We start from the raw sequence: 17,126 nt of genomic DNA on the forward strand, positions 1-17,126 counted from the left end.
TAAAAGTAGCCTAAAACGCCTATCCAAGGCGTACCCAAAGTAAACTGAAAGCTGTTCTTGAACCATTTGGAGTACATGCATGGTTCTGGTCTCTATTGAAAGGTAACACTCTGAAGTTTTTTCCCCCACAGTCAGAATCACTGTAAGTGCTACTGGCATTGAGTAATAGAACTTTGAACACACTGAAGTCGAAGGTTTTTATTTCTGCCTGAATATTTCTTTGCAAACAGATGCCTGCAGATGACTATAGCTGTGGCTTATTAGCTGTAAAACACAATGGGACCACAGCATGAAGCCTTACCTAGTCCAGGTTCAGATCTGATAACAATACCACAGAAAATTAATATTTCACACGTTTTTCAGGGACCTGACTCGCGGTTACGCAGGTGACTTCCGTGTTCTGGTTGTAAATATAACCCCTGAAGCTGTATATTGTTATTTTCGAAATTTCATTGGCTATACGAAGCATCAGTCATCACAACGATCGGTTGCAATTGGCTCGAGCTTTACACGAAAGAAGAGGGGCAGGCACTTTCCTTCAACGCAAACTCCCGTTGGCTGTTGTAGGCTGTTGTAAGCTCCTATTGGGTCAAGTGAGGTGTCAATCAAAAGGTCAGAGTGCAGCCGCCATTTTGAGACCCAGAGACCGTTAATGTTTACATGTGAACTGGTTACGTTAGAAAATATATAGATATTTAGGCATATCTGCCGGCTAATATGAAATGATGCAACATCAGTCCGTGGGTATTTATGGTAATAATGTGTTTTGGACTGAATATTTTACTGGATTGGATCGTCTGGACCTTTGTTAATGTAACAAGAGCGTTTTTGTTGGAATATTATGGATGGCTGGAATACTATGAGGCTTCATCGGTGAGTTGCCTCGATTTTGTAACTGTTTGTTTGTGGGTTGGTGGGCTGACGGAGGCGTTGAGTGTACCTGCTGTTGTGATTGTATCTTGAAAAGGTTTGCATAAATCAAATCACAAGAATCTTAGCTTTCCAAAGACATGTCGCATCAGTGCCCACCTATACATAGCAGTTGTACAGTTAACACTCCGACGGCACGCGGGCATTAAGAGGTTCTGGTTCAGTCATTCTGGTTTCAATAATCTGGTTCAGTTAAACTGGTTTCAATAATCTGGTTCAGTCAAACTGGTTTCAATAATCTGGTTCCTTTCTGAATCAGGACCCAGTAGAGTCTGGTTTAGTTAAACTCAAACTAACCTCTGACTCGTTGTAGTGGTAGAAGCAGCAGTAATAGAGTGTCGTGATCAGCGGCATGTTGAGGATCGAAGCTTTTCTGGGAAACTTCTGGAAAACTTCCACCTTTCCACCACGTTCTGCCTGTCGGTCGGTGGTCTAGAAACAATATAGACAGTTTAAACTTGAGTAAACTGGGAGAGCTGACTGATGGAAAGTCAATATCACACAAGTAATACTGGTTAAAGACAGTCTAACACCGGTTAAAGACAGTCTAACGCCGGTTTAAGACAGACTAACGCCAGTTTAAGACAGACTAACGCCAGTTTAAGACAGACTAATGCCGATTTAAGACAGACTAACGCCGGTTTAAGACAGACTAATGCCGGTTTAAGACAGGCTAACGCCGGTTTAAGACAGACTAACGCCGGTTTAAGACAGACTAATGCCGGTTTAAGACAGGCTAACACCGGTTTAAGACAGACTAACGCCGGTTTAAGACAGACTAACGCCGGTTTAAGACAGAATAATGCCGGTTTAAGACAGGCTAATGCCGGTTTAAGACAGACTAATGCCGGTTTAAGACAGACTAATACTGGTTTAAGACAGACTAATACTGGTTTAAGACAGACTAATGCTGGTATAAGACAGACTAATACTGGTTTAAGACAGACTAATGCTGGTGTAAGACAGACTAATACTGGGTGAAACTGGTTTTGTGTGTTCTTTACCTCGATGATAACTTGTCTCTCCAGCAGAGTGTAGTGATCCTGAACATGAGAGGAATCTTCTGGAGAAAATGGAAGACTGGAAACAAACAAATGTGATAAAGTAAGTAAAGTTCCTTAGTTTAATATTTGTATATTTGTACACTACAAGTACAAGAGTCACCTGAGGCAGCTCTTCAGAAAGTCCCGCCTCTTGTTTTCATCAGCGATGCTCAGGTGTTCTTTGTACTGCAACAGCTGTCGCCATGGACACAGTTAGGTCAGACATGTGTACCACCAATACTTTAGTACTAGAACTGTGTACTGCTGGTGTATTAGTACTGGAACTGTGGACTGCTGGTGTATTAGTACTAGAACTGTGGACTGCTGGTGTATTAGTACTAGAACTATGTACTGCTGGTGTAATAGTACTGTGTTTATACGTACCGCCACATCCTCCATCCGGCCCAGAGCTCTGAGGACCAGAATAACAGAACACTTCAGATAAACACTGGACATGGACATCACACCAGGTGAGTTCAGGTGTGCACAGGTACAGGTTCAGGTGTGAGTAGAGACGGGTTCAGGTGTGAGTAGAGACGGGTTCAGGTGTGAGTAGATACCTGAACAGCTCCAGCAGCAGCCTCTGGTCTCTGGTTTCAGTCAGATAGTGGATCAGATGTCTCAGAGCCGTCTGTCTGGACTCCAGCTCCCGAAACAAAACCTCTAAGCAAGAAAACACACAGAGTCAATAACACCAGGTCTGACTGATCCAGGACCAAGTCTGACTGATCAAAAGTCGGAACCAACAGGCTCACCTTAAGTCTGACTGATCAAAAGTCGGAACCAACAGGCTCACCTTTACTCAGAGTCCTCTTTAAATATATTAAAACCTGAAAAAACAAACAAAAAAAACATGTCAGTTATTTTTAATAAAATCGACAATCATTTTTTAAAATTGTTGTGGATCAAATGATGAATAAAGTTACAGCAGTGATGACGTTTCCATCGTGAGCAGTGACAGCGTAATCCAGCAGCAACAGTTTATCCTGAAGAGAACGAAACTTCTCTAGAGACACAACCTGAAACATACACAGAGAAATACAACGTGGTACTACATGAGATACTAAGACAGAAGTACTACATGAGACACTGAGACAGAAGTACTACATGAGACACTGAGACAGAAGTACTACATGAGATACTGAGACAGAAGTACTCCATGAGATACTGAGACAGAAGTACATGAGATACACATTATAGTTTAAAACCTCTTATCACTCCTGTAAAATTTGCCTAAAACGCCTATCCAAAGCGTACCCAAAGTAAACTGACAGCTCTTATTGAACCATTGGGAGTACATGTATGATTTTAGTCTCTATTGAACGGTAACACTCTGAAGTTTCTTCACAATCAGTCAGAATCACTGTAAGTGCTACTGGCATTGAGCTATGGAGTTTACAACACACTGAAAAAGAAGGTTTTTATTTCCGCCTGGATTTGTTTTGGCCAACAGATGGCAGCAGTTATCTATGGCTGGGACTTATTAGCTGGAAAATACACTGGTACGGTAGCATGGGGTCATAGTACCTGTAGAAGTTAGAATTTGATAACAATACTGTAGCACCCCCGTTACCACAGAAATCCGATTCAAAACACCGTAAAGGCACATCCACACAGGAAGCAGTGTTATAAAAATATAAATCTTTTATTAATACCAATCTAACTGTGTGAAGCAACCAGTGACAGCTGGTTTAGCGGGCAGGAGGAGTTCACAGACCGTGCACTAAGATCGGCCTCAAACAATTTAATGCAAAACAAACAAAACAACAAACCAAGGCAGCGTCCCACTAACGAATGTTCAGCAACCCAGCCACCCCCACTTGGATTCCCCCTCAGCTACCATTGGAAGCTGCTCAGGAAGCTCCGAGTCAGCCTCCCCCGAACACACGCTGTCCCCTCCGTAACGGATGCCTCCCAGACACTGCGCCAACGACGCAACTTCTCATGCGGCGTCACGCTACGTCTATGCTTGTTGTGGGAGAGGAAGTAGTTGGACTCGGCACCCCCGCTTGTGGCGGCGGAGACAGAGCAGAGTCACACACAGCCGCTCGTGACGGCGGAGAGAAAGACAACGGCCGCGAATTGCCAGCAGGTGCATCTTTTCACCTAATCAGGCCCGTGCACCTCATTACTGGTCCGCCGGACCCAATAGTGTCACCCCGTCAGTTCCACTTGGTTACAATACGACAGAAAATTAATATTTTACACGTGGTTTACTAAGAGTGCGGCCGCGTAAAAAACGCATTTGGAGGCTCGCCGTCACCACGTGTCCGAAATTCAAACTATAGTTTGTTTATGTCGATGTATGGTTAACTATAAGATATTTAACCATTGTCAACTTTCACAGATTCTTGAAAATTCTCATGAACCAGACTTTGCTCTTGATAATCGGTCTCAGGTACTTGACTCACGGTTTTGAATTTCAGTTTTGAAAACTTTCCCAACATGCAATCTGCTGAATCTGCATATCCTTGTCTTCGTAATTTCATTGGCTATATGGAGCCTGAGATTCAATGGAATCTGTTGCGATTGGCTCGAGCATTACTCAAAGAAGAGAGGCGGGCATTGTCTTTCAAAGCGGACTCTCGTTGGCTGTTCCAGAATGTGACTGGGCTATAGAAGCTTCTATTGGGTCAAATGAGGTGTCAATCTAACCGGCGGAATGCAGCCTCCATTTTGCGATGAAAATCTCCGGTCTGTTGACATGAAAAGTGAAATTATGACTGAAATATGATAGCGAGTTATCATATCTGCTGGCTAATTTGAAATGATGCAACAGCCCCCCGTGGGTCTTTATGGACGTACTAATGTGTTTTGGACTAAATCTTTTACTGGATTCGATCGAGAGGACCCTTAGCCACCTAGCAAGACCGTTTTTGCTGGACTAGCATGCACAAGGGAAACGTTATGAATCATAATCGGTGAGTCACGGAGATATTTTATCGGCTATTTTTGGAGTGCTTGTTTGACAGAGACGTTAACTGTACCTGCTGTTGTTATTGTATCTTGAAATGGTTTGCATAAATCGAATTACAAGAACCGTAGCTTTCTAATGAGATATCACATTAATACTCATCGTTACAGAGCAGTTGTGTACATAACACAAATCTACACTTATCTGTAACACTACCCCTGTAACACTACCCCTGTAACACTACCCCTGTAACGCTACCTCTGTAACGCTACCCCTGTAACACTACCCCTGTAACGCTACCCCTGTAACACTACCCCTGTAACACTACCCCTGTAACGCTACCTCTGTAACGCTACCCCTGTAACACTACCCCTGTAACGCTACCCCTGTAACACTACCCCTGTAACACTACCCCTGTAACGCTACCTCTGTAACGCTACCCCTGTAACACTACACCTGTAACACTACACCTGTAACACTACCCCTGTAACACTACCCCTGTAACACTACCCCTGTAACACTACCTCTGTAACACTACCTCTGTAACACTACCTCTGTAACACTACCTCTGTAACACAACCACTGTAATACTACCTTACCTTTCCCTGCTGCATTCTCTGGACCGTTTCTTCAGGCGACCAATCACTGACATAGTCCTGATGACACAACATGATGACATCATCATTAGTACACCAGAAAAAAAGAACCTGATGAGCATCTTTACAGTCTTTAAACAGTCTTTAAATCAGATTACTTTAATCAGATTATTAGTCCTTAATCAGATTACCTTGTATTCTGATTTGGGTTTTCTGAGTTCTGGAGCGTAGAGCCTGACAGACGAGTCACTGAGCACTAAAACACACAAACATCAACATCAGTCTAAGTCACTCATCCATAAGCTCACTTTCTACCTCGCTCTCTTACTCTTTCACTCTCTCTCTAACTCTTTCAGTCTCTCACACTCTGTCTCTCTCTCACTCTCAGAGTGTAGTTCACTCACAGTCAGTGAACGACTGGAAGTTTCCTCCTTTCGTTTTTCCTGCAGAGAAACAGATTTAACCTTCAGTGTGTTTCAGTCACCTGTCTGTCCACCTGTCTCACCTGTCTGTCTCATCTGTCTCACCTTTGAATAGAGAGCTCAGAGAGTATCCTGAGTGACTCTTGCTGATCGTCACTGTATCTGTGTTGATTTTGGGGAAGGCGGGCTCTCTGTCTGTTTTCTGATTGGACGCTGCCGTCTCACTGACCGACCAGGAAATACCTGAGGAGACACAGGAAATGATCGTAACCCTGCAGCCAATCACAGCTCACGATTCTAACTAGGTGTTTTAATAACAACAGTGATGTCTTACTGCCGACAGGTTCTCCACTCCAGCTGACCTTCTCCACCTCTTCTTCATCATCGTCTTCCTCCACCAGGCAGCGAATGCTGTTCACCGCCCGCTTCGACTCCTTTAACTGGAGAACACAATGTCAACACTTCAAGGTCTGTCAGTGCACCTGTGTGTCTGTGCACCTGTCTGTCAGTGCACCTGTGTGTCAGTGCACCTGTCTGTCAGTGCACCTGTGTGTCTGTGCACCTGTGTGTCAGTGCACCTGTGTGTCTGTGCACCTGTGTGTCTGTGCACCTGTCTGTCAGTGCACCTGTGGGTCAGTACACCTGTGGGTCTGTACACCTGTGGGTCTGTACACCTGTGGGTCAGTGCACCTGTCTGTCAGTACACCTGTACAGGTAGATTTGGGTCTCACCCGGCTGAACTCGTCATCTTCATCATCGAAGGTGAAGGCTTTAAACTTGGAGCTGTTCCAGTAGTCTTCCTCGTCTGCTTAAACTTGGAGCTGTTCCAGTAGTCTTCCTCGTCTGCTTTACTCTTCATCATCTGGACAAACAAAGAAAACTTTATTTAAACTGTCAAGACGAAGAAGAAGAGCTTCACGAGATGTTAGAGTCAGAAGCTAACATGTCAGCTGGCTGATGTTCACCTGTGTATTTACGTGTATATTTTATGCATTCTGTGTGTATTCTACTCTGTGTATATTCTGTGTATTCTGTGTATATTCTGCGTTTATATTCATTCTGTGTGTATATTCTGTGTATTCTGAGTGTATATTCTGAGTGTATATTCATTCTGTGTGTATATTCTGTGTATTATGTGTATTCTGTGTCCCAGCTTGGATGTATCTGTTAGCATGTTAGCATGCTAACAGATACACCAGTGTGTAACCCGGATGTAACTCTTTGTTCCACGTTGACAAACGGCGGGAACAGTAGTTGTCCTCACGCGCACACAGAATATGTTCTTTGATCCAACATACATGAGTTTAAAACACGATAATCGATCGGAACCGATCAGCTGTGTTTACCTTCAGTTGTAGCTGCTACTCTTCTTCTTTGACGGAGGCTTCACGACTTCCGGCAGCGCGCAGGCTGCTGGGAGTTGTAGTGAACAATGAAACAGCCGAACAGTGATAAGCTCAAAGCTCCGGTAATAATTACAAATATAATAATTAAAGATATAATAACTAAAGTAAAATATTAACAGAAGTTTTTATGACGTCAACCTAATAAAATATGAACCAAATATAAATAAATTTATTTTATTTAATCTTTCATTCAAAGAATTTAAAAATATTTAAAAATTATGGTTTCAAGTTTCATCTGAAAAGTCAGAGACTCAGACGTTTAAGGACAGCTGGTCAGAATACAAGTACAGTAAGTACAGCAGTAATACTACAGTCAGTACAGCAGTACTACTACGGTCAGTACAGCAGTAATACTACAGCAAGTACAGCAGTAACACTACAGTCAGTACAGCAGTACTACTACGGTCAGTACAGCAGTAATACTACAGCAAGTACAGCAGTGATACTACAGCAAGTACAGCAGTAATACTACAGCAAGTACAGCAGTAATACTGCAGTCAGTACAGCAGTAATACTACAGCAAGTACTACTACAGTATATTAGTACAGTACATATACTACAGTAGTACTCAGTACTCTGATGGCTAAATGGGGTGAAGGAGATCCTCAATGGATCGTTGAGCAGAGAGCAGACGGAACAAACGTCAACAACTGGCACTGGTCTGTATTTATTATTATTATTATTATTACTACTATTATTATTATCATTATTACTATTGTCATTATTATTATTGTTACTATTGTCATTATTATTATTATTATTAGTGGACCACAGAGAAGAAACTCAAACATCATCTGACAGATGTAAAACAAGTTATTATTATATTATAATATATTATATATTATAATAGTGTATAATATAATCTATTATAATATATAATATAGTGTATTATATATTATAATACAGATAGTATAATATATACTATATATATATTATACTATATAATATATTATAATATACTATAATATCTAATATTATAACATACTATATTATAATATTATTATATATTATAATATAGTATAATATATAATAGAGTGTGTTTGTTATTCGATCCTCCAGCTGTTCAGATATTTTTAAATGTCCTGTCAGAGGAGGGCGAGGCTATATGACTAGCGCTGCATCATCAACTCATTCTATTTCTATTACCTCCTCCTCCTCCTCCTACTACTACTACCCCTCCTCCTCCTCCTTAGGACAGAGCGTGATGTGAGCTACTGCTCCTCGGTGCTCCTCCGTGACCTCCTCCTAGGAGTCTCTCTTAAAGGGCCGGAGGGTGTAGTTGAGCTGACGGAAGTCGACAGACTTGAAGGAGAATCTTCCATCAACAACCGGAGAGGAAAACTCTTCTTCTTCTATGAGTGGAGGCTGAGGGCCAGCTGGCTGGGTCAGTGATGATGTCACTGATGACGACATAATAATAATAATAATAATAATAATAAATCAATTTTCTATAGTGCCTTTCAAAATACCCAAAGACGCTTTACAAGGCAGAGACAAACAGAACAAACAAACAAACAAAAAAATAGAAAAAAAAAATAATAATAAAAGAATGACTGGAGAAGCTGTGCTGAATGGGTCATGTAGTGGAGGGTAGGGTGCAGGGGTTAGCAGGTGAAGGTGAGTTTGAAGAGGTGGGTTTTGAGGGCTTGTTTGAATGATGATAGGGAGGGAGCCTCACGGATGTGGATGGGGAGGGTGTTCCAGAGGGGAGGTGCAGTAGCTGAGAAGGCCCTGTCACCCCAGGTCCGGCGCTTGGTCCTGATGGTCTTCAGAGTGTTTGCACCGGCGGACCTGAGGCAACGGGTTGGGGCGTGGAGGGGGAGGAGCTCTGAAAGGTAGGGAGGGGCCAGGTTGTTTAGGGCTTTGTAGGTGGTGAGTAGTATTTTGAAGTCTACTCTGTATTTGACCGGGAGCCAGTGGAGGTTGTGAAGGACTGGGGTGATGTGATCATAGCGGCGGGTGGAAGTGAGCAGTCGAGCGGCAGAGTTCTGAACATATTGGAGTTTATTGATGATTTTGTTGGGAGAACCATAGAGGATGCTGTTGCAGTAGTCGAGTCTGGAGGTTATGAGGGCATGGATGATAATTTCTGTGGTGGCAGAGGACAGGGAGGGTCGGAGGCGTGCAATGTTCCTGAGGTGAAAGAAGGCAGTTTTGGTGATGTGGTTGGCGTGAGGTAGGAAAGAGAGGGTGGGGTCGAGGATGATACAGAGTTTGCGGACCTGGGTGGTGGGGGTGACGATGGAGCCATCAATGTTGAGGGAGAAGGGCTGGGCTGAGCGGGTGAGGGAGTTAGGGCCGATGATGAGTATTTCAGATTTGTTGCAGTTGAGTTTGAGAAAGTTCTGTTGCATCCATGATTTTATATCAGTGAGACAGGTGGTGAGAGTGGAGTGGGTGACGGTCTTGGTGGAGAAGTAGAGTTGGGTGTCGTCAGCGTAGCAGTGGAAGTTGAGACCTTGACGACGGATGATTTGTCCAAGGGGAAGGATGTAAATGATGAAGAGGAGGGGACCAAGCACGGAACCTTGGGGGACACCGTAGGTGACTGGGGAGGTGGAGGATTTACAGTTGTTTATTGCAATTAATTGATGTCGGTCTGAGAGATATGAGGTGAACCAGGAGAGGGCAGTGCCAGTTATGCCAAGGGAGTACTGGAGACGTGAGAGGAGGATGGAGTGGTTGATAGTGTCGAAGGCGGCGCTGAGGTCAAGGAGGATGAGGATGGTGAGGAATCCAGAGTCAGCAGAGAGAAGTATATCATTTGTGATTTTCAGTAGGGCGGTTTCTGTGCTGTGTTTTGAACGGAAGCCGGATTGGAAGGGTTCGTAGAGATTATGGAGATTGAGGTGGGACTTGAGTTGTGATGCAACGGCTCTCTCAAGGACTTTGAACAGGTAGGGGACGTTGGAGATGGGCCGGTAGTTGTTGGGGATGTCGGGGTCAAGACCAGGTTCTTTCAACACGGGGGTGACAGCAGCGATCTTGAGTGTGGGGGGTATGAGACCTGAAGACAGTGAGGAGTTGATGATGTTGGTGACGAGAGGGGAGAGTGTGGGGAGGCAGGCCTTGACTAAGGAAGAGGGGAGGGGGTCAAGGGCACAGGTGGAGGTCTTCATGCTGGAGAGTATGGAGGAGAGGTCCATTTCAGTGATTGAACTGAAGGATGAGAGTGAGTGGCTTGGAAGTAGGGGAGAGTCATGTTGAGGGCTTGGGGGGGGGGGGGGGGGGGGGGGTGGGGGCTGCCAGCTGGTTGTGTATTGCAATGATTTTGTCATTGAAGAAGGATAGAAATGAGTTGCATTTGCTGGTGGTGAAGGAGGTGGAGATGGTGTCCATGGGCTTGAGGAGTCTGTTGATGGTGGAGAAAAGCGTTTTGGGGTTGTTGGAGCCAGATTGGATAATGGAGGAGTAGTGAGAGGAGCGAGCGGTGTTCAGGGCATCTTTATATTGTTGTTGGTGGAGTTTGAAGGCATCAAGGTGAACAGTAAGTTTTTTTGGCAAGACGTTCCAAGAGTTGATGGCCCTGCACTTTGAGGAGGCGAAGTCAGTCAGTGTACCAGGGGGCGGAATGGGTGAAGGAGATGAGTTTGGATTTTTTGGGGGCGATGATGTCAAGACAGGAGGAGAGTGCATCATTATAGTACTTGACCAGGGCAGTGGGGGAGGCAGTCGAAATAGGGGCAGAGGCAGAGACAGTGGCAGCCAAGGTGGAGGAGAGCGAGGAGATGTTGATAGACTTAATGTTCCGGAATGTTATGGTGCGATTCTGCTTAACATGGGGGGTGGGGATGTCTATGTCCAAGTTGATAGCCAGGTGGTCAGAGATGGTGAGGTCGATGCTGGTTAGATTGCTGATGGTAACGCCGGAGGTGCAGACCAGGTCAAGTGTGTGTCCTTTTTTATGGGTGGGAAAGTCGACATGTTGGGTGATGAAGTAGTTAAAGATGTCCAGGAGTTCTGTAGAAGTTGTGGAGTCAGATGAGTCGACGTGTATGTTAAAGTCACCGAGTAGCAGAATGGATGGAGAGATGGCGCAAAGTTGTGTGAGAAATTCAGACAGGTCAGAAGGGAAAGCAGGGTTAGGTTTTGGGGGGCGGTAAATGACTGCAGTAACCAGGGGTTTGGGACCAGACAGTTTAAAAACAAGGTGTTCAAATGAGGAGGGAGCCGGGATGGTTATTGCAGTTGTAGTGATGCCTTTGCGAGAAATTGTGGCTATTCCACCACCACGCCCATGGAGGCGTGGCTTGTCCATGTATGAATATCCAGGGGGTGTGGTTTGGTTTAGTGAAAAGTAATCCTGTTGGTTTTGCTATGTTTCGGTTAAACAGAGAAAGTCCAGATTATTGTCAGTTATGAATTCACTGAGTAAGAGGCCCTTGTTGTTTAGGGATCGGGTGTTAAACACAGCAATTTTGAGATGTGGATGAATTTGGGCAGGCTGGGGTGCTCTGGTAAGGGGGCGGAGGTAGGCAACTCGCTCGTGTAGATTGTTGTGGTGATGACGTGCAGGAGTTGAGCGATCAGGCCAGGAGTAAACAAACTTTCTGCGGGAGGCTCTGTGGATGTACCGGGGCCGACGGAGGAGTCCAAGTGTTTTGATGGCTGAGATAAACAGAGGAGCAGAGAAGTTGTTGAGTTGGAGGAGTTGCGAGGTGGAGTATTGCAGAACCATGTCAGCCTGAAGTCTTTTGTCGACATCATGACAAACATGCTAACAAGACAAACATGCTAACAAGACACACACACAAACATGACAAACACGCTAACAAGACAAACATGCAAACAAGACAAACATGCAAACATGACAAACACGCTAACACGACAAACATGCTAACAAGACAAACATGCAAACATGACAAACATACTAACATGACAAACATGCTAACAAGACAAACATGCAAACATGACAAATATGCTAACAAGACAAACATGCTAACATGGCAAACATGCTAACATGACAAACATGCTAACAAGACAAACATGCTAACATGTTATTTTAACAGTACTGTGTCTCTTTGCGATGTTAGCTTCTCAAAGCTAAAAACAAGAACGATGAGCGTCCGATAACTAAAATGTTTGTGGCACCGTGAAGATAAAAGTGAAGATAAAAGTTAAAAACGTCTTTGGGTTCGATATCCAGCTCTTCTTCTGTGGTGTTAACTGTTTATTGTCTGCAGGGACGTCCAGCAGCGGCGTGAAGTTCAGAGGAACCGTTGACGTTTCTAACTTATCGGACGAGAACGACATGGACGACCTCGACGTTAGTACTACTTCCTGTTCCTGGTATTGATCGCTGTACTGATAGATGAATTGATCATCATATTGATCACCTTATTCCTGTCCAGATCTCGGTGTCTCTGTGCAAAGACCAGCCCGACACACCGCTCCTCGCCTCATGAAGAAGACCGGCTCAGGAGGTCCGGAGGGTTTTGGGGGCGAGTTCGTCCACCGGCTCAAATCAGGTCTGTTACCCAGAATGCATCTATCCTAACCAATCAGTGACGATCCCTGTAGTAACCTGAGTGACCTCATAGAGTTCAGTCAAGGTATGATCCTCGCTAAGGCCGACCAACCGGAGCCACCTGAACCTCAGAACCAGAAGGACCAGATCCAGACCAGTAGACCTCAGACCCAGAAGAACCAGATCCAGACCAGTAGAGCTCAGACCCAGAATAACCAGATCCAGACCAGTAGAGCTCAGGTAGAGTTACACATCCAGACATTCAGCTGAGACCAGTGTGGAAGTATCCTCTGACCTCTTTGTTTTGTCCTACAGAAAAGTTCCGCCACCAGGTGTTCCTCTGGCCCCGCCCCCTCCCTCCCAGGTGTTCCTATCAAAACCTGCACCTTTAATCTGACGGAAACCTTCCAAACGTCTCCTGATGAGCTGTACAGGACCTTCATCAGCCAGGAGGTACCAGGCCAGAACAGACCAGAGTAAAACCAGGCCGAACCAGGTCAGACCAGGGTGAAACCAGGCCGAACCAGGTCAGACCAGGGTAAAACCAGGTCAGACCAGAACAGACCAGGGTAAAACCAGGTCAGACCAGAACAGACCAGGGTAAAACCAGGCCAAACCAGGTCAGACCAGGGTAAAACCAGGTCAGACCAGAACAGACCAGGGTAAAACCAGGCCGAACCAGGTCAGACCAGGGTGAAACCAGGCCGAACCAGGTCAGACCAGGGTAAAACCAGGTCAGACCAGAACAGACCGGGGTAAAACCAGGCCGAACCAGGTCAGGCCAGGGTAAAACCAGCCCGAACCAGGTCAGAACAGGGTAAAACCAGGTCAGACCAGAACAGACCGGGGTAAAACCAGGCCGAACCAGGTCAGACCAGAACAGACCAGGGTAAAACCAGGCCGAACCAGGTCAGACCAGGGTAAAACCAGGTCAGACCAGAACAGACCGGGGTAAAACCAGGCCGAACCAGGTCACACCAGGGTAAAACCAGGTCAGACCAGGACAGATCAGGGTAAAACCAGGCATAACGGTTTTATATGAAGCACTTTGAATTGCCTTGTTGTTGAAATGTGCTATACAAATAAACTTGCCTTGCCTAGTAATGAAGTATTGTAGTAGTACTGCAGTTTTGTAGTAGTAATGCAGTACTGTAATTGTACTGCAGTATTGTAGTAGTAATGCAGTATTGTAGTAGTATTGCAGCGTAGTAGTAATACAATACTGCAGCTTCTAATGACGCCATGAGAATATTGCTAAAGAGACCGAGATGGAGTAGTGCCAGTGAAATGTTTGTGGCTGCAGGAGTCAATACTTTCCAAACGGTTTTAAGAAATCTTACGTATAAATGTATTTGACCTTCTCCTCAGTTCGTGCAGGTGTTCACTTGTTCGGCTGCTCAGGTGGACGGTCGGAGAGGAGGACAGTTCCAGATGTTGGACGGCAGTGTCAGAGGAGAGTTCACACAGCTGGTGAGGTAACAGCTGCTCAGCCAATTGGTGCAGAGTTGTCGCATCACCATGGTAACCAGACCGCCGCTCCTCCCCTCGGGTACCGAACCGAAGGATCGAGATGAGGTGGCGGCTCAGAACGTGGCCCAGTGGTACGTCTGTGATGAGGAGAACCTTCTCTGCTGGTGAGTTCAGGGACAATCTGACATCTGAGCTTTGTCTCCTTCAGAACACTACGCCTCCGTCAGTCTGGAGCTGGAGGAGCGAGGAGACGAGACGGAGCTGAGGATGGAGTGTGGAGGAGTCCCTGAAGGAGAGGAGTCCACCAGAGAGGGATGGACCTGCTTCTACTTCAGGGCCATCAAACAGGTGTTTGGATACTGAGAGGCTCCGCCCCCTAGAGGCTGAACTGTGTCATGACGTGAGCGTGACATCAACGTCTTAAAGGAACAGTTCAAAGGTTTCATGGAGGCTCACAGCATGGTAGCATAGCTTAGCTTAGCATAGTTTAGCTTAGCATGAAGACTAAGTGTTAGCCCAGCTCCATCAGAAGTTTAAAAAAAAGAACCAACTAAACCAACGGTTTGATCCGTTGTGTCTGAATCATTGTGTCAATAAAGTTTGGACAGTTCAAGTATTCCTGTCGATGACTGATTGGTTCTGTCATCAGAGTCATTCTTTTTTAAATTGTTTCATTGTTTCATCAAAGCAGCAAAAATAAAATGTTTACTGAAAATAAAGTAATAAAACATCAACACACTCATTTCCTTTACAGTTTTATTTATATTTTTACATAATAATGTTTTTTTCTCTCATCAGAAACAACAAAGTAAAAATACTCAAAGTACACATTCATTTATAAGACAAATACACAATAAAAACACTAAAAACACAAACATTTAAAACACATTAAAGCCATTTGAATCTGGAAGGATTTCATATTTTACAGGAATGTGAGTTTTAATATTTACATTCAAACAGATCAATAAAAAAATATGAACATGAGCTCAGTGATATCAAATCTATTAAAATGATCAGAGAACAATAAAAACAATTAAATATCAGTTATGGATTTCTGTAACATTGATCCAGTTTAGAGGTCAGCAGGGCGGAGCTAGAAGACTTCCTCCTCCTCACAGCCATAGTCTGTAAAACATAATCAATCAATCAATTAATATATCAACCAACCAACTAACCAATCTTTACTATCTATTAAACTTTATTAATACTTCTTCGTTAACGGTTTCCTCTTCTGATAGCGTTAGTGGTCAGTGGTTAGTTATCAGTGGTCAGTGATTAGTGGTTAGTGGTCAGTGATTAGTGGTCAGTGGATAGTGGTCAGTGGTTAGTGATTAGTGGTTAGTGGTCAGTGATTAGTGGTCAGTGGATAGTGGTCGGTGGTTAGTGATTAGTGGTCAGTGATTAGTGGTTAGTGATTAGTAGTCAGTGATTAGTGGTCAGTGGTCGGTGGTTAGTGATTAGTGGTCAGTGATTAGTGGTTAGTGATTAGTGGTCAGTGATTAGTGGTCAGTGGTTAGTGGTCAGTGGTTAGTGGTTAGTGATTAGTGGTCAGTGATTAGTGGTCAGTGGTTAGTGATTAGTGGATAGTGGTCAGTAGTTAGTGGTCAGTGGTTAGTGGTCAGTGATTAGTGGTCAGTGGGTCTATGACCTCTCCTTCCTGTAGGTTTTCAGAATAAAAGCCTGGACTGACCTCCTACGAGCTGCAGAGCGCTGACACACTCCTCCTCCACCTCCTCTTCCTCCTCTTCCTCCTCCACCACAGTGGTTGGAGCAGAAGGGGCGGAGCTTCTGTCTGGTTCAAGTTTAGTAGTCACTTCGGATGAAGTCTCTGTTGTCATGGTGACAGTGTTTTCTACCTTAGAGGTGAAACACATTGAGTTTAAAATAAGTTGTGATGTAATATGTTTTTATATAAAGATATATGTATATTTACAGTATGATGTAATATGTTTGTATATTAAGATGTATAAACATAACCTCAGAGGGCTGCAGCTACACATGTCATCTTATTATCACATCATTTGATTTGAGGCTCTAGTGAAGAACTTTTAAAGCTAACCAGCAGACGGCTACTTAGTTAGCTTACTAATTCCACCATGTTTTCATGGCTAACTAACCAGCTCCAAAGACTAGCTAGCTAACTAACCAGCTCTGAAGACTAGCTAGTTAACTAGTCACCCCGGGAGACTAGCTAGCTAACTAGTCAGCTCCAGAGACTAGCTAGCTAACTAACCCGCTCCAGAGACTAGCTAGCTAACTAACCAGCTCCAAAGACTAGCTCACTAACTAACCAGCTCTGAAGACTAGCTGGTTAACTAGTCAGCTCTGAAGACTAGCTAGTTAACTAGACACCCCCGGAGACTAGCTAGCTAACTAGTCAGCTCCAGAGACTAGCTAGCTAACTAACCAGCTCCAGAGACTACCTCGCTAACTAACGAGCTCTGAAGGCTAGCTAGCTAACTAGTCAGCTCCAGAGACTAGCTACTTCACTAACCAGCTCCAAAGACTAGCTAGCTAACTAACCAGCTCTGAAGACTAGCTAGCTAACTAGTCACCCCCGGAGACTAGCTAGTTAACTAACCAGCTCTGAAGACTAGCTGGCAAACTAACTAACTGAAGCAGTCTGGAGGAGTATACATAACATTTATACATGTTTATTATTTGTGATGGGCGTTAACGCATTAATTAATTAACGCCGGCAATTATTTTATCGCGCGTTAACGCAGGTTTTTTAAAATTATTATTTTGAAAGTCCATTGCTCACTGGCAACGGTGGAGGAAGTCTTCAGACTACGTTGATGCAGCGTGTGGGAGAAGTAGAGATAAACTAAAGCAAGACAAGCTTACAGATGCTACAGAGAAGTGGAGACAAACTGCA

At 44.4% G+C, this 17,126-nt stretch overlaps 2 protein-coding genes and 1 pseudogene across 4 annotated transcripts in view; 1 reads left to right on the top strand and 2 right to left on the bottom strand.

Annotated features, from left to right (window-relative positions):
* vipas39 (VPS33B interacting protein, apical-basolateral polarity regulator, spe-39 homolog) overlaps window positions 1-6,714 on the bottom strand; it is a gene marked incomplete at its 5' end in the record, with an annotated part of 8,392 nt that extends 1,678 nt beyond the window's left edge. Inside the window, 13 exons of the mRNA XM_076112138.1 lie at window positions 1,228-1,362; window positions 1,935-2,010; window positions 2,095-2,168; window positions 2,358-2,385; window positions 2,534-2,636; window positions 2,770-2,803; window positions 2,900-2,992; window positions 5,487-5,543; window positions 5,675-5,739; window positions 5,888-5,926; window positions 6,011-6,148; window positions 6,240-6,345; window positions 6,637-6,714. Of these exons, the coding sequence (XP_075968253.1) occupies window positions 1,228-1,362; window positions 1,935-2,010; window positions 2,095-2,168; window positions 2,358-2,385; window positions 2,534-2,636; window positions 2,770-2,803; window positions 2,900-2,992; window positions 5,487-5,543; window positions 5,675-5,739; window positions 5,888-5,926; window positions 6,011-6,148; window positions 6,240-6,345; window positions 6,637-6,714 (1,026 nt within the window). The remainder of the gene's footprint in view (window positions 1-1,227; window positions 1,363-1,934; window positions 2,011-2,094; window positions 2,169-2,357; window positions 2,386-2,533; window positions 2,637-2,769; window positions 2,804-2,899; window positions 2,993-5,486; window positions 5,544-5,674; window positions 5,740-5,887; window positions 5,927-6,010; window positions 6,149-6,239; window positions 6,346-6,636) is intronic.
* brf1b (BRF1 general transcription factor IIIB subunit b) overlaps window positions 6,307-17,126 on the bottom strand; it is a 34,368-nt gene continuing 23,548 nt past the window's right edge. Inside the window, exons 18-20 of one of the 3 annotated variants that reach the window (XR_012959372.1) lie at window positions 6,758-6,767; window positions 6,637-6,719; window positions 6,307-6,345 (exon numbers count right to left, since the gene is read on the bottom strand). Coding sequence is in view for 2 of the 3 variants with exons in the window: in XM_076112146.1 (XP_075968261.1) it covers window positions 11,701-11,919 (219 nt within the window). In the remaining variant the exon portion in view is untranslated. Of the gene's footprint in view, window positions 6,346-6,636; window positions 6,720-6,757; window positions 6,768-10,546; window positions 11,920-14,990; window positions 15,374-15,938; window positions 16,105-17,126 lie in introns of those variants that run through there. The other 2 variants (XM_076112147.1, XM_076112146.1) reach the window with 2 other exon arrangements.
* Window positions 6,726-14,982, top strand: LOC142971588 (activator of 90 kDa heat shock protein ATPase homolog 1-like; annotated as a pseudogene).

This window comes from Anarhichas minor, unplaced genomic scaffold (genome assembly GCF_050575085.1).
Source record: "Anarhichas minor isolate MPS153535 unplaced genomic scaffold, ASM5057508v1 ptg000047l, whole genome shotgun sequence".
NCBI lineage: Eukaryota > Metazoa > Chordata > Actinopteri > Perciformes > Anarhichadidae > Anarhichas > Anarhichas minor.